At 39.1% G+C, this 22,724-nt stretch overlaps 1 protein-coding gene across 1 annotated transcript in view; it reads left to right on the top strand.

The window, feature by feature from the left end:
* Positions 1 to 1,959: 1,959 nt before the first annotated feature.
* The window catches only part of xrn2 (5'-3' exoribonuclease 2), a 44,119-nt gene continuing 23,354 nt past the window's right edge, over positions 1,960 to 22,724 (top strand). Inside the window, exons 1-23 of the mRNA XM_026143308.2 lie at positions 1,960 to 2,180; positions 2,808 to 2,935; positions 3,185 to 3,296; positions 3,441 to 3,552; positions 4,182 to 4,240; positions 4,348 to 4,437; positions 4,599 to 4,671; positions 5,391 to 5,441; positions 5,605 to 5,762; positions 6,360 to 6,434; positions 6,956 to 7,089; positions 8,245 to 8,302; positions 8,516 to 8,623; positions 8,752 to 8,796; positions 9,370 to 9,501; positions 10,126 to 10,170; positions 11,915 to 12,009; positions 14,840 to 14,975; positions 20,519 to 20,626; positions 21,318 to 21,407; positions 21,521 to 21,593; positions 21,971 to 22,054; positions 22,588 to 22,685. Coding sequence (XP_025999093.2) covers positions 2,106 to 2,180; positions 2,808 to 2,935; positions 3,185 to 3,296; positions 3,441 to 3,552; positions 4,182 to 4,240; positions 4,348 to 4,437; positions 4,599 to 4,671; positions 5,391 to 5,441; positions 5,605 to 5,762; positions 6,360 to 6,434; positions 6,956 to 7,089; positions 8,245 to 8,302; positions 8,516 to 8,623; positions 8,752 to 8,796; positions 9,370 to 9,501; positions 10,126 to 10,170; positions 11,915 to 12,009; positions 14,840 to 14,975; positions 20,519 to 20,626; positions 21,318 to 21,407; positions 21,521 to 21,593; positions 21,971 to 22,054; positions 22,588 to 22,685 — 2,139 coding nt within the window. The 5' untranslated portion in view covers positions 1,960 to 2,105. The remainder of the gene's footprint in view (positions 2,181 to 2,807; positions 2,936 to 3,184; positions 3,297 to 3,440; positions 3,553 to 4,181; positions 4,241 to 4,347; positions 4,438 to 4,598; positions 4,672 to 5,390; positions 5,442 to 5,604; positions 5,763 to 6,359; positions 6,435 to 6,955; positions 7,090 to 8,244; positions 8,303 to 8,515; positions 8,624 to 8,751; positions 8,797 to 9,369; positions 9,502 to 10,125; positions 10,171 to 11,914; positions 12,010 to 14,839; positions 14,976 to 20,518; positions 20,627 to 21,317; positions 21,408 to 21,520; positions 21,594 to 21,970; positions 22,055 to 22,587; positions 22,686 to 22,724) is intronic.

Raw genomic sequence — 22,724 nt, 5'->3', positions numbered from 1 at the left:
AAAGACTGGAAAAAATAATTATATATGCCCTTTTTAAAAAAAACATGCATTAGGATATAGAATCGGTACTGCTGAACCTGTAGTATAAACACCTTGATTAAATTTACTGTCCATGGACACATACAGGTTTTTAAATCAAGTCGAATTTCGTCTAGATGTGATATCCAGATAACCCGGGCTGGTGATGATGGTAATGATCCACCAGGTGAGGGCGCTCTCCCTCTTTCAGTCGCCTGCATGCGTGTGGAATACCAATCCAGAGAACCCCCTGAACAATCAGCTCACAGAGAGATGAGATAAAGACTGAACCTTCACGTTTCCATTTTTTCCAGCTCTTCGAATGAAACATGTTTTTTTAACTTCTGAAATGCTTAAACTAAAACTTCTGCTGTGAGATTGTTTTGATAAACCAAAATTCCCACTTTATCTCAACAGAAAAACTTTATGGAAATCAGTCAAAGCCCAGAATGAGCGACCATTTTTCCATGAATTCAGCAACTCATCGTGTGCAGGTGCCGGAATGTATTCTTGTGTCATACTCCCGAGCTGCACCTCCGTGCGCTTTCACATCTGCCATTTGCATCAGATTTCACTTTATCTTCTCCATTTCTCTCCACAAACACTAAAACGACACCTCTGTCCTATTACCTGCAGCTCCAGCGTAAATGTTTATGGAAATGGCTCGTCGGAGCAGGCCAAGTGTTTTCCATCAGCGGCTCTTTGCAGTAATAATACTGCAGTGTTGATGTCAGACCCGCCTTGCCTGAAGAGGGGAGGCTAATGGCCCCTTTCCCCCGCTGCATGAACCAGCGAAGAGAGGAGGGAGGGAAAAAAATCTAATTCACCTTAAATGTGCTGCTGCAGAGCTGGGAAGCGAGAGGGCATCTGTTCAGAGAGTCCCCATTAAAGGAACATCATGTAAGATCAACCACAACGCAATTAGGGAATATGGACACGAGTGAGAGTCTGCGAGGATCACACCTCTCACACACCTGTTGGCTTTCGGTGGTTTCTTCAAAGCACTGTTTTCATTTCAGTCCCCACTTTTAACATGAAAACTCAACTAGAAGTGATTATTATTATTATGATGATGATTATGATGATGATGATGCTTATTATTATTATCATTATTATTATTATTATGTAATATTTTATTTAAACAAAAACACTGAGTGACAGAGCACATACCCCTGTAGTACATGTTTATAACAATATTAAAATTAAAATTCATAATATGTGTTGTTTATTTGTCATTTTCTGTGTGCTAAAAAAGTTTTAAAGTAAATTATTAATTCATTGACTGCATTAGACAACTTTAGAAAATATGAACGCCCCGTCCCTCTTCTCAGCTGTTTCTCTTTCCCTCTTTCTTTCTCCCCTTCTTTCCCCCAGTCAAGTCTGTCCCGTAGCCTATTCAGTAAGTGAAAATAAAATAAACAATAAAAGGTGAATCAAATGGACCATTACGGCAAGGCTGGGATGGTCAATTTGGTAAAGTAAATCCGTTGGGCATCTTTCTTTGCCTTTAGACAATAATTCTGATGGCAAAAGAGCCAAACGGGACAGGCAAAAAAAAAAAAGAAAAAAAAAAAGAAAATATGAACGCTGACAAGTTCAGAGACTTTCTCAGGAAGCAAAGATCGTTCAGCAGTTGATTTATACTCATTTATACTCATGTTAATTTAACAATACCTGCATATTAATATCCCTAATAACAAAAATAAAGTATTAAGGAGGAAATATAGATCCCAGTCAGTTTTCAACATTATATTCCGCTTACATAAGTGGTGACTATAGTCCAGAAATAAATATTTATTTTATTAATTCATTAATTTACAATCCTGGTGGATCAGTTGTTTCCATTATCAGGACCGTTGGATGCCTGCAGTACCGTCTCCGACCTATGGGGTCGCTGTGGAGTTGCGAGACACTTCAGGATGCTCCGGAAATATTCGACATAAACCGGAAAAGGTACACAATGGCTACGGCCAGCAGCATGTAGCCAACGCATCGACAGTTAAGATCTTGTTTTAATTAAGCTGTTTTAATCATTGCCTACTTGTTCGTATTTTAACCGTTGAAATAGAAACGACTGTTTACCGGAGATGGGAGTTCCGGCGTTTTTCCGTTGGCTCAGCCGAAAACATCCATCAATTATTGTGCACTGTGTGGAGGAAAAGGTGAGTGGTTAGCTTTGAAAGCTAGCAGCCTGTCCGAGGAACATTATCGGGAAGCTTTTTAACACTCTTCTCGCGCATTTGACTGCGTTTTAATCGCTGCACACAGCGGGTGAAGTTACTACGGCAATGCGAAATGTTTTGGCGAGAGTGGGGACGATAAATCAAAGCTCGTGCAGTCTGTTTACTTACACGTGACACTGTAAATAACATTGCTGCTGTGTGAATGTTTGAAACCCACGCGGAACTTTAACCTGACAGCAAACACAGAAAGTGTTTGGATTCGTTGTTTTTGTATTGTTAAAATTAACAATAGCTATAATTACTTTACTGGTCTGCTGTTAAACAGTACTGTGCAAATGTTTTGAGCCACTCCTCGTTTCTTTATGATTCACAAGAGCTATTTGCCATAAACATTGCATACAAAAGTAAAAAACTGTCTACAGCATACATATCCTGCGTAATCACAAAGCTTTCTGAAATCTGTGCTGTAACCTGACATACATGTCTGTAGAAATGTCACTAGGTTCTGTGTGAGTGCAGCTCACAACAGCTGAAGATGTATTTTTGTCCGGAGTTGCAGCTCTGATGCAAAAAAGGTTATTTTTTTGTTTCCTTTCATGTTAACAGGGGAAGGAGTGTAATGGAGTTCGTATTCCTGTTGATACAACGAAGCCAAACCCCAATGAGGTGGAATTTGACAATTTGTACTTGGACATGAATGGGATCATTCACCCCTGCACGCATCCAGAAGACAAGTAGGAACCGTTCTCAGTTTAATCTGGACATAAAAGACCGATCTTCTGTATTTACAGCTCAGTTCATTTCTGATATAACAGAAACCTACTCCCTGTGAGGTTTTTGTTTCCAGTGTAATTTATTTGGAAGTCAATAATTTCATTGAAACAGTCTTTTTCTAAATTTGAAATATTTATACAAATTTATACATATATAAAAGTTCATAAATGAAGCCATACCAAGTCTTCACTTTGTCTCTTCCTCCACAGACCGGCTCCAAAAAACGAGGATGAAATGATGGTCGCGATCTTCGAGTACATTGACCGCCTGTTTAACATCGTGCGGCCGAGGAGAGTTCTCTACATGGCCATCGACGGAGTGGTAAGCTGCTGCCGTTAACAGAAACGTGCAGTTTTTTTCACTGATGAGCATTCACAAGTGTTACTGTGTGTGAAGTAAACTTGTTTTCAGTGTTACGCCGATCTGACAGTAGCTTTGATGTAAACTAAAGTTAACTCTGCCCAGGCTCCACGTGCCAAAATGAATCAGCAGCGCTCTCGGCGGTTTCGTGCCTCCAAAGAAGGGGTCGAGTTGGTGGAGGAGAAGAGTCGCGTGAGAGAGGAGGTCATCCAGAAAGGTGTTTTATTTGCCTCTTTGACTGCTGGACTGAAAATACGGGCAATATATTTTAATGTGATATTCAAAACACTGTAATGTTAACTGCGTCAAATTTGATGCATGGAGTTTTTGAGGGCTGTGCATCATCTGTGTGTATTTTTTTTCCCAAAAAAACCTAAATTAACTGATTTTTAAACAATAAATTGCAAAAAAAAATGGCAGATGTACCAAATATGATAAAAATTAAACTTGCATATGCAAATTGATTGATTTTTTTTTTTTTAAGTATGAAATGATTTATTAAACACTCCAGTTGAAAAATATTTTTGGACATTTATAAAACAAATGTGTATTTAATATATTCCTGGTGATTTTCTCTTGGAGGAAGATTGAAACTCTCAAAAAGAGTTTGAAGCATTACATCTGGAAAAAAAACAACATCCTGGTTTTTTGTTTGTTTGTTTTTAAACCCGATTGGATCAATTTCAGCTCAGTGTAAAAAATCTGCTGATTTTTTTTTTTTTTTTTTTTTCCCTCTGATTCTTTCTCTGTCCAGCTTGGATAGGGAATGCAGCCACATGGGGGTAACTCCGCCCTCTAGTTTCTTCTCAGTATAATATTGAGATTTTTTTTTTTTTCCGTCTACAGGAGGTTATCTTCCTCCGGAGGAGATTAAAGAAAGGTTTGACAGCAACTGTATCACCCCAGTAAGTTTACTCCATCCAGTGAAATCTTGCCTAACTTTTATTTACTTGTAACAACGTAGTTACAGGATTTGTACTTGAATGGATGATTCAGTGACTTTTCTCTGCAGGGAACAGAGTTCATGGACAACCTGGCACACTGTCTGCGATATTATGTGGCCGAAAGACTCACCAACGATCCAGGATGGAAGAATATTGTTGTGAGTCTAATTTATGGCCAGATGTTACCTGCCCACAACTATTTCTTTTATAAAATAAAATGACTCAGTTTAATCATCCTTACGTTCCTCTTTTTTTGTAGTTTTCAGCTCTTGGTATTTTGCATTTTCAGGCACTAATCTTCAGTTTCTCTGTTATCCAGGTCTTCCTGTCTGATGCCAGCGTCCCAGGTGAAGGTGAACACAAGATTATGGACTTCATCAGGAGACAGAGAGGTACATGCATTAACACTCAGAGCAATTCCAATGATTTAATTAAAGGGACCTTTTATGATTATTTCACCTCCATATTTTTATGGTTGGCTTTAATGAAGAAGCTTTGCAATACTTAACGTTCAAAATAATCTTCGTCTTTCACTGGGTCTTGGTGTAGTGCCTCAGTGTTTTAGGTCCTTAAGCCAACTTTGTTCTGATTGGCTGTCGCTCCCAAACTGAAGGTTTGTGCCTGAGATGACCATATTAAGTATGTCTCATCTCGTCAGCAGCAGGATAGATTGGAGCAGTCTGAAGCTGAGCTTTGACATATGTTGACCTCATTGTTTGAATCCTTGAAGCCATTTTTTATGTAAGACCGTGTTTGTGATAGAAGAAATGAAAAAAGCACAGTAATTCCCCTTGAATGCAGCTGCACTGCAGAATGGTAAATGGAAAAAACGAAAATATGGGAGGCTTCTGATGTGAAGTACTCTGAACTGTAGTGACAGATTCACAGTTCAAAGTTAAAGTGCTGTTGATTATCAGGTTGACTCTTCTATCTTGAAGTCAAATTTGATAGGTGACCTTTGATGACCAAACATCAAGTACAAGCCTTCACCCCCCCCCCCCCCCCCCCCCCCCCACACACACACACACACACACACACACACACACACACACACACACACACACTCTGTCTGATCTTCTGTTGACTCGATGTTTATGGTCGACTCTTGCAGCTCAGCCCAACCATGACCCCAACACGCATCACTGCCTGTGTGGAGCTGACGGTAAGCCTTCAGATCCGCCCTCTTAAAGTCAGGATAAGTGCTCTTAATAGAAGCCATTTACCTCCTCTGACCCAGCATATTCAAGAGATCTTGTGTTGCTGTCTGAATGACTAATTTATATTTTAACCAAGTAGTTTGACCATGTGTTTTCGTTGCATGTCAGCTGACCTGATCATGCTGGGCCTGGCCACTCACGAGCCAAACTTCACGATCATCAGAGAGGAGTTTAAACCCAACAAACCGCGACCTTGCGGTCTCTGCGGACAGACTGGCCACGAGATCAAGGACTGTCAGGGGATGCCCAGAGAGAAGCAGGGGCAGGTGAGGAACACGACTCTGAAGTTTACGTCCCTGTTAGCACTGCTGTCTGAAAAAACAAAGCTTTAAAGCGTAGTTTGAAGATCCACGATTTGAGTGAAAGTCTTTGACTGGAACATTTGTTTGTGCACATTGCAAAATGAGCTGTGAATTTTTTTTTCAGTGTAGGAGCTGTTTAAATGGGCCATGTTTGTTGTCCTACAGGAATTTTAACTGGAACCACCTCTCAACCATGTTTGTGGTGCTTTTTGGAGCATTTTAGGAAAATTACCTGATAGTTGTACTATCGCGCTGACCTAGAAGTTTGTGGTTTGGTTTTGCTGAATGAAGTTTTAACATTTTATCAATCTGTTATTATGCAATTAGCATGTTTCTGTATCTTTGTTACGCCTGCACAGTTTACAGGTGGAGCTTTCTAACCAAGCCAGCTAGTGTTACATAATAACTTAGGACTCCACCTCTTGTCTAAATATGGTCAATTCTGGCTCAAAAAATACTGCTGAAAAATAATTGATGTTTGATGTCCCATTGCTGACATTTGCCATTTAAAGTGCGCAGTATACACTCTGTCAGCGGACTGAACCTATGTCTGTTTTACAGCATGATGAGTTTGCAAACACGATGCCGTCGGCTGAGCAGGAGTTCATATTCATCAGACTGTGTGTTCTGCGGGAGGTCAGTCACTCAAACTCACTTCGATCAGCTTTCTTTCTTTTTAGTTGTTTATTTTAGGGTCAAAATCTCACCTTTTGTTCACAAACATGAAATCGATCTAGAACGATCAAATTTGTGCAATCCAACTGGAAGGGTTCAATGAGTTTTACAGAAATAAAACGCAGTGGGTTGCCTTTGTGGTGCTTAAAATGATGGTTCCTAACCTCGGGCACCTCTGAAACTATTTTGAGGAAGAGTAAGAATATGAAATAATGTTTTGAGAGTTCGTTACATGTGTTTAATATATTCTGTTCAGTGTTCAGGTCAGCTTCGCTGTAAGATTTCAGCCTTACCTTGAACATTTCCTTTGAATCATCAGCTTTTCTTTTTTTCTCAGAAGTAATCAAAGACAGACTGCAGAGGAATGTTCTGCCTCTATCTGTTATGGACAGCATTTGAACATGAAAGCAGGAGCTGAAGTGTTGCTTCAATGATAAAATGACCTTCTCAATCATCTCCATTAATTCTCATGTTTTCTTTAGTACCTGGCTAGAGAGCTGACCATGGCCAGTCTGCCTTTTCCCTTCGACTTTGAGAGGAGTGTAGATGACTGGGTCTTTATGTGTTTCTTTGTTGGAAATGACTTCCTACCACATCTTCCGTCCTTAGAAATCAGGTGAGCATCAGTTCATCGTCCTAAAACTGCTTTATACAGTCCTTTCATCAGGGACTATCAATCTGAAACACGCTGTTTAAATGTGGTGTCAATTCAGGAAGTGGTAACAGGGGTGTCTGCAGTGAAAGGTTATTCAAGAACTTATTATGAAGCGCTGTCATAAGTTTACTTTAATAATACCCAGAATGTACATACAGTTACTCACCATGATGTAAAAAGGGGAATCAGAGAAAACAGTAGGGTAATATTTAATGATTGGGTTACAAATAAGCCACAAATTCACAGAAAAATGGGGGAAAAAACACCAACAACAAAAAAATGTCCAAAAAAGAAACATAATGAACAAAACTCAAATGAAACAAAACACATAAATATAAAAAACCCCAAAATGAAGAAAATGAAAGAAAACAAAGTAAAATGCACATGTTTGAGGAGTAAAACTACTTTTCATTTGTTATTCATGGGACAAGGCCACAGCAGGTAGCTTTTCTATTTATTTATTTATTTATTTTTTAAATCTGTCCTTTCTGACTCTACCCCAAAAAGGCATTTCTGTCTCCTCCCAGACTTTACTCGGGTGAATAGATTTTTATGTATTTATTCCTGAGCTTATTAGAATCCATCCATGTTTTTTCACTTAATAAATAAATAAATAAAACATTTCAAATAAATATAAAAAATCAAGTGATTTAAATAATAGATTTGGTGAAATAAATAAAAATGTAATAATAATTACATTTAATAATAATTATTTAATAAATTTAAATATATAAATGTAAACAATTAAAATGAATATAATTAAATTTAACAAATGTCCTGGAGAGAGTATTTATGTATTTATTTTTTTATTATTGGCTCTAATTACAAAGCCACAAGTTCATCTCATAGCTAATCAACTGTCAGAAATGTTATATTAAGTGCTGTATCCACTGTAACGCTATTATTATTTTCTTTATTGTGTTTTTCACACTCGTATAGTTTTCAAGCTTTTTGTGCTGTTATTTGTTTGTGCAATATACAGAAGGTGTTTGTTTTTTTCTGTTGTATAAAAAAAGATTTGAGATTTGTATGTTCAGTCTTCCATCCCTATTAATGAAATAAAAGTTGAGGAGTTTGTTTGCATCTGTGGTTCATGGTTTTGTTTGTTTCCCCCAGAGAGGGAGCGATAGATCGACTGGTCAGGATCTACAAAGATGTTGTTCACAAAACTGGAGTGAGTGTCATCATTTATCTGAGCTCTGCAGGCAGCAGTGTCCAGGGTTTTTCTATTTGTTTGGTGTTTTTTTTTGTTTTGTTTTTTTTTCAAATGTTTTAACCAACGCTGGAAGAAAAATGATATCATTGTTATATATAGATATAGGTATCATTGTTTTTGAACAATTGCACTTAATGTGTAGAGTCACCCTGTGCATACGTGCTTCTGCAGGGCTACCTGACACAGAACGGATACGTCAACCTGGAGCGAGTTGAGATGATCATGCAGGCTGTGGGCGTTGCTGAGGACAACATCTTCAAGAAACGCAAAGAGGATGAGGTGATTTTCACAACTTTCTCTCCTCAGATTTAGTCTTTTAGACCTGAGATGAAGACGAGGAAATGTTCGAGTATTTCTGCTCTTTATGAATCTATTTTATCGTTCACGATGTCATCTTCTTTCTTTAGGAAAACTTTAAGAGAAGAAACAAAGAGAAAAGAAAAAGAATGAAAGTGAGTATGATGAAAATGATGCTGATATTTTGGCTTTATAGTTTAAATTTACTATATAGGATCTTTGTTGTGCCATAAAGTAAACTTTTCAGGTGTTTCTGCTGCTAAAGTTTAGCCTTTATTTTCAATGCAGAGTCACCTCCGAAGGGGCAGAAAACCTAATGTGTCATTTTCTGCCTAATCAGCAGATATCACTTAAAAATACTTTTCTAGTTCGAGTTGAACTCAGATGGAGAAGTTTATATCAGTCTCATTTTCATGGTTACTAAAGACACTATAAAGCTATAAACACAGCATGCAATTAAAATGAAGCTGATTTAATCGGTGTGATTCGACTTCACCCAAAAACAAAGCCTAGAGTAGAAGTCAAAGTGTGACAGTGTTTCTGTTTTACTTATGGCATGCCACGTTTCTGATCAGTCATCGAGAGCCTGCTGCTCTTAGCATTTCCACTCATCCTGATGTTCCCTAAAACTATTTGAAACTACACATGCTGTTTTATTTTTGAGTTCTCATAGTTGCATTCTTACAGTTATGGGCTTGAGTTGAGATATTCTGTCCATGTTTCTGCAGGCGGAGCAGCAGGGCCCGGCCTACCTGACCACGGGTCAGTTTGCCCCTCATGCCCTGGGGAGAAGAGACCGACCCGAGGCTGTCCAGAATGTTCGGCACCAGGCCTGTGACATGAGGATGCAGTCAAACATGGTAAAGCTGGGTGTTTCTATCAGATTGGTTTTGTTTTGTGTAAAATCTTTAAGTACTGATGGTCAGTTTGTCAAAACTCTTACTGATTCTTGCGTAATGTTGTCGTGATCTGTCATTCTGAGATTTTTCTCAGCAATATGAGTTACCACCGAGCTGGACCAGCAATCCATACTTGGTGTGGTCATATCCAGCATTGTGTTTTTCATAGAGGTCCGTTACACTCAGTATTGGTTTTGTTGGGCACAATCAGACCTCAGGTCTGTGCCATTTATACCAACACTGAGGGCGCGAGTACTCTTTGCATTACTCTGAGTGATGGGTGTCGCCACTCAGACCAAACCACCACATGTGTGCTCGTGTAGCAGGAGAAGAAGTCAAGACGGAAGTTTCTTCAACCCGTGCAAGGCTACAACGAGTGAGAGGTGCGCAATAGGCCAAAATAACACCAAAAATGCAGCCAGTAAATATGACGTCACTCCTGCTGTGTGGCACCATTTGCGAGGTCGAGAATTGCAGGAATAACGGACCCATAAGTCATGTGATTATTGTATCCTGTACTGTTTTGTTTGAAACCTGACATTTTATTGCAATGAGCCATGGAGTCCTTTTCCTTTCTCCCCTCAGAGTGCTGCTCAATCCTTGAAGGCCATGATGAAGAATGGAGGCAATGTAAGTTGGCAGTTGTATATCACTGTGTTAACATTGACTCGCTGCGTTAGTTTTCAGCACAATGCCTTTTGTTCTTGGACTCGAGCTGTGCAGGATTTATGCTTCCAAATAATCATTATTTCCTTTATACTGAGCCTCAGTGGAGCCCCCTCTGTTCATCCTCTTTTGAAACAATCGTCTTTGCTCTTCTCCACGCCCAACTTTCTTCTGATTGGTTGCCCCTCTTAAGTGGAATATAAGTGGGAGGTCACACTGAGAGTTGTGTGCCTAAGTTGACCACAATATGAGTTGTGATTTTTTTTTTTTTTTTTTTTTTTTTGGTGCTGGTTTTTGTGTTCAGCATCGTTTTAAAGTGTGTCAAGTCATAAATAACCAACAGGAAACCAAACCACTGACACGCGGGAGAGTTTGTGTCCTCACCATTTCGATCCCCTGAATAATCTCTTAGTCTCTTCACAATCTTCTCTCCTCCTCTTCTTCTCAAGTGTGTGTCTGTTTACACCTCCAGGGGCTGGAAAACACCCAGTTAAGGACTCGGGGGATTTTAATTCTGCTGTTTAGGTTATTGGGAAAAAGGCTTTTTTTTTTTTTTTTTTTTTTTTTTTTTTCCCTGTAGAGATTCTTCTATCAGCAAAATATAAAAATTAATTTGATTTAAATGCTGCTCTATCAGTCAGTTTGTGCGTTTCTTCTCTGCCATCATTTATATTTGGAAGAAATGGCAGCCTGTTTAAAAACAAAACAAACAAAAAAAAAAAACAGAACTGAACAAAACGCCAGCGTCTGTATTCTAAAGTGTCTCCCAAGTTGGTAAATTTCCTGCCGTCGTGCAGCGTTAAATTTTATCGGCTGTCAATTAGCACATGAATGAAAAGAGTACAAAGGCTTCAAGGGGGCAAAAAAAAGGAAAGCTTGTAGCTAAGGCAGCGGATTCAGTGTCCTTCAAACACAGACAATACACATGTATATGCAGGAGCAGCTTTACCTGACGTGAATGCATATAGTCGACTCATTGTGAGCAGAAAGGTGTTATAATGCTCAGCATTTACTATATATATATATAGATAGGCAGTTTTTATATACCCTTTTTTAAAACGATTAACCAATAATCACGTTTCATTTGAACTACAGGAAATATTGATCAGTTCAATCTTCTCCTTTTTAAAGATTTTGTTGCTTCTCTTGGTCGAATAATACATTTTAAAACTGATGCAAATGTACTACTATACTAGTACTTGGATAAGAGATTTTTAAAAGTATTACATTAGTGACCTGAGAATCTGTTCTCTTCAAATGAAAGAGTAATATTACCAACTTAGACCTGTGTAACTAAAACAGACATGGTCCAGGAATTATTTTTGTTTTGAGTTATATTAAAATGCAAAGCAATCGCTTTAGATTGTATCAGATAACGAGAATGAACGCCGACTGCGGTGGAGCACAGCTCAGTGACCATAAAGCTTGTTCAGGAAATTTTAAAATATTCTGCTATTTCCAGCGACACACCGGTTTAATGAAACTGTTTCTTTGGGGAGAATTTAAAGATTTCCGTCTGCACAGGCAGAACTGTTAAAGCTCAATGCAAACACTACAACACTGCTGCTGTGTGAAAGGAAAGACCGCTAACCTGTTGTGTTTGAAAGTGCTTCTGCTCATGCTCAAGTAGTCCAGTCAGGGTTTTAATTGTGTGTGTGTGTGTGTGTGTGTGTGTGTGTGTGTTTTGGGGTTTAATCACCCTCGGTAGTCGTCTGCAGGTCCCAGTGACAGTGCAGACAGCAGGGGAGTGAAGAGGAAAGCTGATGACAGCGATAGCGAGCCGGAGCCTGAAGACAACGTCAGGTAAATCCTTACAAACTAGGTGGCCGGGCTCACAGCAAAGGGTGGGATTACTGTGTTTTAATCTAAAGTGAATACAGAATCTCCCCCAATTTCTTATATTTGCTAACCCGCATTAATTTCATTTTTAGAATTAATAAGCCTACAAATAAATTGTTCCCCTTTAAACGATTCAAGCAAACAAACTTCTCACGTGCACCATATCATCTTGTTCTCTTCTGTAACTACTTCATGTTTTCATTATATCCATAAACTCATGTTCCTGTAGTTTGTTCATCACAGGTATGCAACATGCAGAGGTGTACACTATCTTCTAGATAGACTTCTTCATCCTACCTGTATATGCAATAAACATTTACAGCAGGATGTTAGCTTGTGCATACATTATCTTCCTATAAATATCTTCGTCATCCATCATTTGATCCGAAGTCTTATTTAGTCTTAAATCTTAGTGCAGACAGTTAGATTCCAGACTGACGGTTTAATTTCAGGATATCTTTTCCCCCGTTTCTCCTCTTTGGCTCTATTAATCATGACAGCGCTCTTATGCTCTGCTCATTTTCCACATCATAAGCAAAGCATATATGAAGGAGCTGCTGGAGACCACTGCAAAGAGGACTAAAGACCACAAAATCATCTGCATACATAATGTGGTTCACTAGAAAGCTGCTATTCATCCACCCACTTTCAGCTTCTTTGATAAGTCATCAACATATAGATTAAAAAGAACCGAGGATACAGCTCCAGTAAGCCTGAACACTCGTGATGAACACTTATGGTGTATTTGGGCACCCCTCTTTTGACTCAACACACTTTTTCCCCCCTGTATTTATTTACAATTAGGAATGTGCACACAGGTCAGTGAATGTTTGGCTTTAAAGCCAAAGTGGTTGTCAGTGGAATTAATAAAGATATTTATTTAAAGCTTGGCATAATTTAAACTTCAGCTGTAGGCCTGTCAAGACTCCCTGTCTTACTGGGTTTATTCTTTTTTTATGATTAAAGAAACCCAACAGCACATAGAAATGTCATTTTAATCATTTTAATAACTCATACAACTTTGTAAGCAAGACATTTTTAGTTTAAGTTAATTATAAGTAAAGTTAATCACAATAAATTAATTTTGGTGTGAAAACAAGGTTTCATAACACAACTTTCACTGACTTCTCAGGTACAAACTCTCAAAGTGCCCACACCAAAGAGCTATGCTTGAATTAAACCTGCTTTTACAAACCGCCACGACCCGAATAATACTCTGCAAGTAACAAAGCTGGCGTGTCAGACAAGCTGCTCATTGGCTCCTTTCTCAGCACATTTAGCGTCTCTGCTGGGCTCACACGGTGACCAGAAAATAGGCAAAACAAAATTATTTGTTTATGAGGTCAGTCATTTATTTCATCATTATTGTAAATCGGCTGCTGTCTGTCGAGTTTTCTTGAAGCTGTTTATAACTGGAAGCTCCTTCATAACCACAAATAACCTGTAATTTGAATGCCCAGGGAACCGCGTGCGTGCAGTTAATAAAACACCTTAAAAATAAATCTGTGCAGATGAACTTCAGTCAGCAAAGGTCGCTTTAACAAACAGAAGAGGAGAGACGTGCTCATTAATGCCACCGAGCTGCACCACAAGCTCTTTAACTCTCTGCCATCTCCGCTGCGCGCACACACACACATATTAGTACGCACATTTGTACACACACTCCCTGCTCTGCTGAACAGCTCCCACTTCCCCTCTGCACGTGATTAATATGGAAAGCAGGAGCGTTCGAGTAAATTCCTCTGTGACGCACTCGTCAGAGCTGCTAAATCCATCGGGCTAAATTGGTATTCATGGAGGCTTTTCTCTCAGGAGTCGGCAGCTTCCCGCAGGCCGCTCCGAGGAGCCGCCGCGCAGATGCCGGACGACCCTGATTATGTGTGCAGAACGGCATCGCCGCCCCAAATCTACCGCGAAGTCATAGCCGTTGAACTGTTCCAGCTGGTTTTTCAGCCTATAGATGAGCCATTTATTTGAATATGTTGTTCAGATTTACCTAAACTGTAAAGATTTGGTCATGTCAGCCAATAATCAACAATGGATTTGCAATTCTTGGCCATTGGCAGTATTTGTACCAGTGGAGTTGATTTCCCATATTCCCATCTTTATTACTAACTGAGATATCAAGCTTTTGTGTGGTCATCAGTACAGGCGGGGGCAGTCTAAAAAAAATTAGACATTGTGAAGTTGTTGGAGGTGGTGGGGTTCAGACAGATGTTACTGATGTTGAATGAAAGCATGTTAGTGGAAGTCTGGAGCTGTGCGCAAATTAATCCACATTTTAACCCCCAAAATGTTGCATTGGGCAGAATTCCCTCAAATGAGATTTTATTTAAAGGTCAGTGTTGGGAAGGTGGGTGTTGATACCTAATTAACTACTCCAAAGGTCATCTCCTGGCCTTTTGGACAGTCCACTGGTAAATATGAAATTTGACTGGCTGTGGTAGTTGACACTGTTCTGATGTATGGAAGATGGAAGAAAAACAAGCAAAACAAAATGCAGAGCACTTACCATCAACTTCCCCGTGCCACATTTTCTGGCTGTACTACTACTAGCTAAGACTGATTTGTGCACGCACGCTGACAGAGATACTTGTTAATTATTATTCATTTGAATTCTTAAGGAGACTGATGACTAAATTACTTAATAATAACCCCACAGTGTGGTTTCCAGTAAGATGACTTAAATCTCAGTGTTTGGACCTGTGTGTAATGTCTTTCTTGGTTAGTGCTGTTGGTTAAGAAGTTAGTTCAATCTTCTGAGTGAGTGTGACCACCCCTTTGTGTCCTGCAGGTTGTGGGAGGAAGGCTGGAAGCAGAGGTACTACAAGAACAAGTTTGACGTGGACGCGACAGATGAGGATTTCAGGCGGAAGGTGGTCCAGTCATACGTGGAGGGTCTCTGCTGGGTACTGCGCTACTATTACCAGGTAACTGAAGTCACACGGTGGGTTCAGTACTGTGTACAAACGAGCATGTCTTCAGCAGCGATGTGTTCTTTTTTTTTCCCGTGTTTTTCTTTTCCTGCTGAGAAACATATTCTCACTGGTTTATAAAGCCTTTACTTCACCCAGATGCTAGCTTTAGAAACCGTTTAATAGTTTTCTTTGAACTTTGAACCCCGAGCTTTCATTACATACCACGATCCAAGCTAAATTTCCACCTTTACAAATGGAGAGGCAGGTGTATTTAATCGTTTTTTTTTGATGAATTTATGCACAACATCAACCTTTCTGATCCTGTTCCTGAGTTACAGAATCAAATTATGTTAAGTTCCCAAATATTGCTGGTAAGGTTAAGAGTTTATTTTTCAGAGCAGTGCTTCTCTCCTTGAACTTCCACATACTCGTCTTTCAGCAGTTCTTTTTCTCTTTTTTTGTAACATTTTTTTAGTTAAGGTCTTATTTATACATGTGTAAAAAGATTAATCACATGAAGTTCTTGCTAACAAAAGTTAACGATAGCTTTCGTAAAATTAAATCAAGAGTGTGGCTGCCACAAGGTGAATTCTAACTTTTGGATATTTTAGCTTTCATGTAGACACTGAGGGGAAAAATTTAAGGTGAATGATGCACAGAGTAGAACTTTGTGCTAACAGTGCAAACAAAGACTGAGAAAATCACTAAAGTTTTTGAGGGGAAGCTAAAGGATAAGGATGCTTATTTTTCTTTTTCTTGTCATTTCGCGACCAGAACCTGTGTTTGACACAGAAACCTCACATTCTCTGTAAAGGTGAACCTGTAAGGTACATCGACTGAGTAACATGAATAAAGCCATTTATAGAATAGAATATAAAGCTTTGTCATTGTGTTCAGCATACAGTGAGAGTCTCTGTCCTGCTCGATGCATCAGGGTTAAGTATCGCTCATTAGTTTCTGAAGCATTTGATCATTCCGGATTTTGTTGCTGTTTGCTGAAACCTGAGTTACGGGAAATGGGTGGATCTGACTGAGAAGAGCACTACATGTTGATACTTGCTTTTCCTCTGCTGTATCCTCGATTTTACTTTAAATACACAAAATGAATTCACGTATACTTTAAACTAGCAGCTGAGAGCGTCAGCTAACCAGAAGGGACTTTGCTGAAGTCATAAACAAAGTGTGCAGGAGGGACACTTTCCTGTAGATCTGGATACAACAGGAGTTGTTCATGCAGTGAAAGGAGTTGCCCCCTGCTGGACATTAAAGATAAGTTGCTTTCATTTTTCACCACAAGCTTGTAGAGGTAGTGGGAGAGGCAGCCTAGTTGTGTGAAGTCTTCTCCAGGTCTATGTGGAAACGAGCTTCATGCCCTGTGAAACGTCCATTGATGGTAAAACCTGGTTGTTCAGTATATTCAGGTGTTCACATGACATAATTATTTAGGAAACTAACATTGCTAAGCCTTGATGTAAGCAACTGATAAAACTGCCTTCACTTGCTTGTATTGTTGCTGCTAGGCATGTGCTTAACTTAATTTGATGTTCTTCTCACTGTGATGTTCCTGTCACTCTAAATCCGGGTGTATCTGGGCTTATTAGACCACATGACCTGGGTTCAGTCTTTATGCTTCCTAAAAGATTTGAACCTGTTTAACAATTAGCTTCACTGATAGCTGGTTTTCTTAAGGGTACACGTGTTTAGTCCCAACACCGTGAGGCCTATTCATATTCATATGTGGAAATGCTCTTACTTTTAGTAATACAGCCGTGAGTGCTTCTGATTTATTTTTAGTCTATTTGATTTCACCAAACTGTTAAGTGATCTCTGATAACAATTTCTTTTCTAACCATGTTTCTTCCTCAAGGAAGAGCATTTGTCCTTCCAAAGTTTTAATAGTGTGTTGGAGAGCCTAAAGCTCAGTCTTCAGACTGGTCTGACTGCTCTGTTTCATTTCTTTAACTACTTGTGGTCTTGTGTGAAGTCAGAGAGAGGATATCCTTAATGTGGTTCAAACCTTTTGTTTATACGGAGCAGCCAGTGAGAAGAAGTTAGTTTAAGGGAGGGGAGGCTAAACTGATTGGAACAATAAGAATAAGGACTATTCTGAACTGTGAATTATGCAAAGCTACTCTAGTAGAGTCCAAGAATCAAAATATGGAAATGAGTAGAATCAGATCAGAACCACTTGCTTGTTGTTTTTGAAGATGATTTGCATTTGAATAGGACTCGGAGGAAAAATGTTGTGTGATGATTGAAAACATGAAAATAAAAGATCGCTACAGCTTGATCTTTAATCCTGCCTGACCACACACCTGATAGGAAGTAAACCAAAACCTTAATGAGGAGTCGGTACACTTACTGTTGCTGAACAAACATGTCTGACACAGAAATGCGAACTTTACTTCCCACAACTCACCTCTGAGGTAACAAGGTCCTCTGATAAATCCTCCTCACAAGTGAATTAACCCAGGGACTGATATGTGTTTCGTTGCATTTAGATGAAGCCTTCCGACATGAATGACTCTCACTTTTATTATTATTTACTATGTTTTTATTTTAGTTTTACTTATTTACACGAAATAAACTCGTGCTCATCTAACACTGAGATCTGCTGCTGTTGTTTGCAGTGTGATTATACACGAATCATTGTAGTGTTGTAAAATATTGATCTTTATGTTGAAATGAAATAATCAGCTGGGGTCCCTCTCCAGGAGAGCCAGGGCGCTGAGCCGGGGGGGATTTGTCCTGGCTGATTGTGCTCTCCTCGTATGCACACTCTGTCGACTCCACACGCTCGCCAATCCAAAGCCCGTCTCAGGGGGCCGCTCTGAGTGAATTCATTAGCGGGCCCTCGACGGACGGAGACGTGTCTGCTCTTCGCTGCCACACATTCACGTTTCTCCTCACCACTGACTGAGTTAAGATCACGCACACCTCACCAAGTGATCGGGGAAGACAGAGCTCAGTTTATCCCCGTTCTGTCTCTGCTTTTCATCATAAGGGCAAAAAACTAATTTTTTTTTTTCCTCCAGTAATCTGTTGGATGTACAGAAAAGGTCTCCTCTGCCAATAATTCATTTCTTTACAACCGAATGGCCGCAAATGACAGTTTTCCAACTAGCAGGCTGTTCTCTAATGGCAGTTTGAATGTTCATGCTTTGTTGACACTGGTGATTTGCCTTTTTAGTATTTTTATTGTAATTTGCGGCGGTGCATGCAGATGTTAATGGGCTCTATAGCATTACAGGACTGACAGGCAATTTTGAAGGGCAAAGTTGTCGGGGTAAAAGTCAACGGAGGGAGAAACCTGTGTCCAAAAATGTTATTTTATTTCAGGCTGAATGGAAACTGAGCTTTATTTCTTCAGTTTAAAGAAGGTTGAGCTGTTTCCTGATTTCTCTACATTTCATGGCTGATGGACCCGAGTGTTCCCAGCATTGTGACAAAAAACAAACCATATGAAAGTTATCTAATGAGCGCATATTGAAAAATAAATATAAGCAGAATGTTTGTGGTGAGCCCTGACACATTTCAAATCTCTTTAAGGATTTAATGTTGCTCATCAGTGGTGATAATTATACAGGGCGAGTTTTGTTGTTCTTATAACTTTAAATGGAGATGATCAATTTAAAATGTTTGTTTAAAAACTTTGGCAATCACTGGGGTAATATTACTGTAATCTTAAGTCATCTGTCATTTTTCTTCAGTATTTTTATTGGGTTTTGTTTAAGAAATAACAAAACTTGAGCAGCTGGATAGTAACTGGATCCTAAGTCAATCAATTCAGACGTACTTTCATACTCGCTTCGTTAAACATGCACAGATTATGAACCAATGAAATATCAAATTTTAAAATGGTTACATGAATAAATGTCCCACATTTTTACAGATGTCTGCTTTCCAGTTTCAGAAACAAATCATACATCGCTCAATGTGGATGTTAATAACCAGTGAACAAATGATATTTTGTGGATATTTCAGTGCCTCCCAAATAATTTTAGTGAAATGTCATAAAATAGTTTTCTTTTCAACATGTGGATTTTAAATCAGTAAATTCAGTTTATTTAAAAAAAAAGATCTGTTAATGCATTTTTGATTATTTGACTCACTAATGTGAACACAGTGTGAATAAATCACCCATTTATATATTTAAACTGAAAGGTCTGTGTATGTTGAATCTGTGGCTCCTTCATGTACTTAATAACATATTGAGGTAACAACTTTCACTCCCTGTTGTCAGGACAGTAAGTGTGTGTGTGTGTGTGTATGTGTGTATATGTATATATATATTTCCCCCCCCCCCTTGTTGCTGCAGTTCGTGATCTTTGACCCTGCCAGCCTCTGCCACAAATGAACCGAGTCCTTGAGACAAAACATTTTGCCATATTACCATAAATGATCTGTGCGATCGTCCGAATGTGGCGATCAGAGCCTCCTCTGCCTTTTATCATGGTAAAAGGACCGTATTATCATTTGAATGACCACCTTTAATAATAGAGTGCTAGGCTTTAAAGCTGAGATTGGCTGAGATGCGAGGATTGGTGGATTTACCGGAGGACCTCGTTTTCTCAAAGGTGGATTGTGGGAAGTGAAGGTTGTTCTTTGGTGCGAGGCATGTTTGCTCAGGAAGGATAAGTGGTCCAACTGCATGGTGACGACTTTTTTTTTTTCTTCCCCCAGAGCTTTTTTTCTTCTTTGTCAGCAAACATTTCTGAAACACAGAACAGAGGAAGGTGATTACATTTTAGATGCAAGAGCCTCTCAGCAGGTGTGGGAGAGATTTATTTATTTTCTTTCCCTCAGAGGCATCATGGTTTGAACTACAGTCTAGTTTTAGTTTTTTTTCCCCCTCATTCTTGTTGTTTAACCATCAAGCCAAAAAAAAAAAAAAAAAACTAAAAAAAAATAATCTGGCATGTCTGAAAGTGTAGAAAGTTTGAATAAAAAGCAAAAGCTGCCTGAGGATTCAGTGAAAGGTTTAAAATGTCAGCACTGCCACCTTAGACTGGTCAGATTGGATTTTAAGCTTAGTGCTGCTAAAGAAAAAGGGCAGAGAAAAGCTTTCTGCTTCCATTTCGAAGTTGCTTTTAATTTCTTTTTCCCCCTCATCTGGGTGCTTGAGTTGATATCGTGCCAAACGAGCTAATGCTGAATGAACAACAATAAACTAACACCAATGATTAAACTGAGCAGAAAATGAGTCACCAGATTTTATGAGAGTTATGCCTAATGTGAGTGACTGAAATGTGTTGATTTTTGGATTTTTTCCTGTATTTTTATTATTGTAAAGTGAACATAAAGCAAATTTATTATCCAGGTAAGGGATAAAGCCACTAAGAACTCCACTGGTGAGATGTGGATCCTTCTTCATATTTGTGAATAACTTCCATGTGTGCACCAGCATCACACTTAATTACTTTATATGTAATTACATACATTTAATTACTTTATATGCAACAAGCTTCTTTTTTCAGTCAAACATTGGCCCCATTAACTGATCTTAAGCTCAGAGCTAAGTTGTTGATTGGAATTGTTTACTCGTTGATTTGCAGGGCTGTGCTTCTTGGAAGTGGTACTTCCCGTTCCACTACGCACCGTTCGCCTCTGACTTCAAAGACATCAAAGACATGTTCTCAGACTTTGAGAAGGACACCAAACCAGTAAGAATGGATTTATTTCTCTCCTCCTCATTCTCAATCTTTCTCTCTGTGACTTTTCAGTGAGAAATGTTGTTTTTCCTGCAGTGAAATCTGAAAGTGTGTTGAATCAGTCATGTTCCTTTAAACTAAAGGCTGCTATAGCTTGTTGCTTGTAAAGCCACTGATAGCAGCTCAAGTTATTAAAGAAATTCACTAAAACACCGTAAAAGTTCACCTCAGTTGACCTGTTGGTCTTCCCTAAGTATTAAGCTGGCGTTATGAAATGAAAGTTAAAACATAACACAATGAACAACAGTAGAACAAGGAAAACACATCAAAGGTTTAAACTGAGAAAATCTATAATTATACAACCAATACCAGTTCCTTTTGAATTTGATAGGTCTTAAAAAAGTTGGGAGATGTAACAAAAGAGTGGAAAAAAAGGAAGTCGTATTAAGAAAGTGCTGGAATAATTCAATTATCTCATCATCTGCTGAATGTAATATAACGTTCACTCTGGCGGGAACTTTGTGTGGAACAGACAAGGCAAAAACAAACAAACTTAAATCCAACTTGATCAACTGATCATGTCAAAGCAATGCAAGACACACCAGCGCACAACTGTGAATCATACGGCAGCATCGCACACTACAGCGTCCGATCTTCAGGGTTTAATCAACAGACATGACTGTTTGGTGGGTGTTTTGTGCAGTTCAAGCCACTGGAGCAGCTGATGGGAGTGTTTCCTGCCGCCAGCGGTAACTTCCTGCCACCAACATGGAGGAACCTCATGAGCAGTCCGGTAAGTTTCAGGCATGAAACGGCTCAGCAGTATTGCTGCTCTCTGATCTTTTTAGTTGTGGTAGTTGTGCCAGTGTCTTTTTGAGTTTTACTAAATCGCTTCCTTTGATGCAGGATTCCTCGATCATCGACTTTTACCCCGATGACTTTGCCATTGATCTAAACGGCAAGAAATACGCCTGGCAGGGTGAGTCTGTGACATTTAAATAATGTGGACAGAGAGATTTATTACAGCTGTTTTTGTTTAATCTTTATTGTTAATAAATGGAAATATATTTTTAAGCCAACGTTTCATTCGACACACTTTTTTATTTGATATTAACTATGCGGCTCATTTTGGTATGAAGGGCTCAAATTCCCTGTGCAAACAGCAGAAACTTAAAAAATGTTTCAGTGCGGGAATATAGAGGCTTTGACTTCAGAATAAAAGTTTTAAAAAGGAGAAGATATAACCTGAGTACACATTAAAAACTGATTTAGAGAATGTAATACTGTACTATTACATGATTACACTATTTATTACTGTAAGTGCACTTGTTTTATATCATGGTGCTACTTTCATAGGTGTTGCCTTGTTGCCTTTTGTGGATGAACGTCGGCTGAGGGCGGCTTTGGCTGATGTTTACCCCGACCTCACTCCTGAGGAAAGTGAGTAAAAGCCCATTGTATCAAATGTAACATCTGGATTTCTCTTTCGGTGAACTTTACCTTCTGTGATAAAGGTGTTTGATGTAAAACTCACTTTATGTTTGTAATTCTGACATTATCACCATAATGCAGTAACAAAGCACTCCAATAGCTGGGGTTGGCTGTAGTGTCAAAATGTTAAAGGGTTGCAGTGCTGCCATCTCTGCTCCTCTCCATGTTTGGATAAAGGGTTAAAGGGTCTAAAGAACTGTGTTATAGTCAGACAGGTGCGTTTTATGTATTTGCATATATATGCAGATATTATTTTTTTCAGTCATCATCCCCACAACGTACAGTTTGCAGTAGAACCCATATTCACCTTTCTTATCATTGTTCTGACATAAATGTGGTCATTTATCTCTTTATTTTTCTGTTTTCTAATCATGGGCTTCTCTCCCGTTTACACTCAGACCTGTGTGAGCAGGGTAGCAGTTTGTGAACACTTGTTTTTTCTCTCCTTTCTGACCACACCTGCTTTCTGTGCTCTGTTTCAGAGAGGAGAAACAGCCTGGGAAGTGACGTGTTGTTTCTGGGGAAGTCTCACCCACTCTTTGACTTCATCCATGAACTGTATCGCACAGAATCTAACGAGGTAAGAAACCCGACGCCGTCAGTAAGCATTCACTTCAGT

The sequence above is a fragment of the Astatotilapia calliptera genome, chromosome 15, assembly GCF_964374335.1.
Source record: "Astatotilapia calliptera chromosome 15, fAstCal68.1, whole genome shotgun sequence".
Classification (NCBI taxonomy): Eukaryota; Metazoa; Chordata; class Actinopteri; order Cichliformes; family Cichlidae; genus Astatotilapia; species Astatotilapia calliptera.
This window is presented reverse-complemented; position numbering and strand designations above follow the sequence as displayed.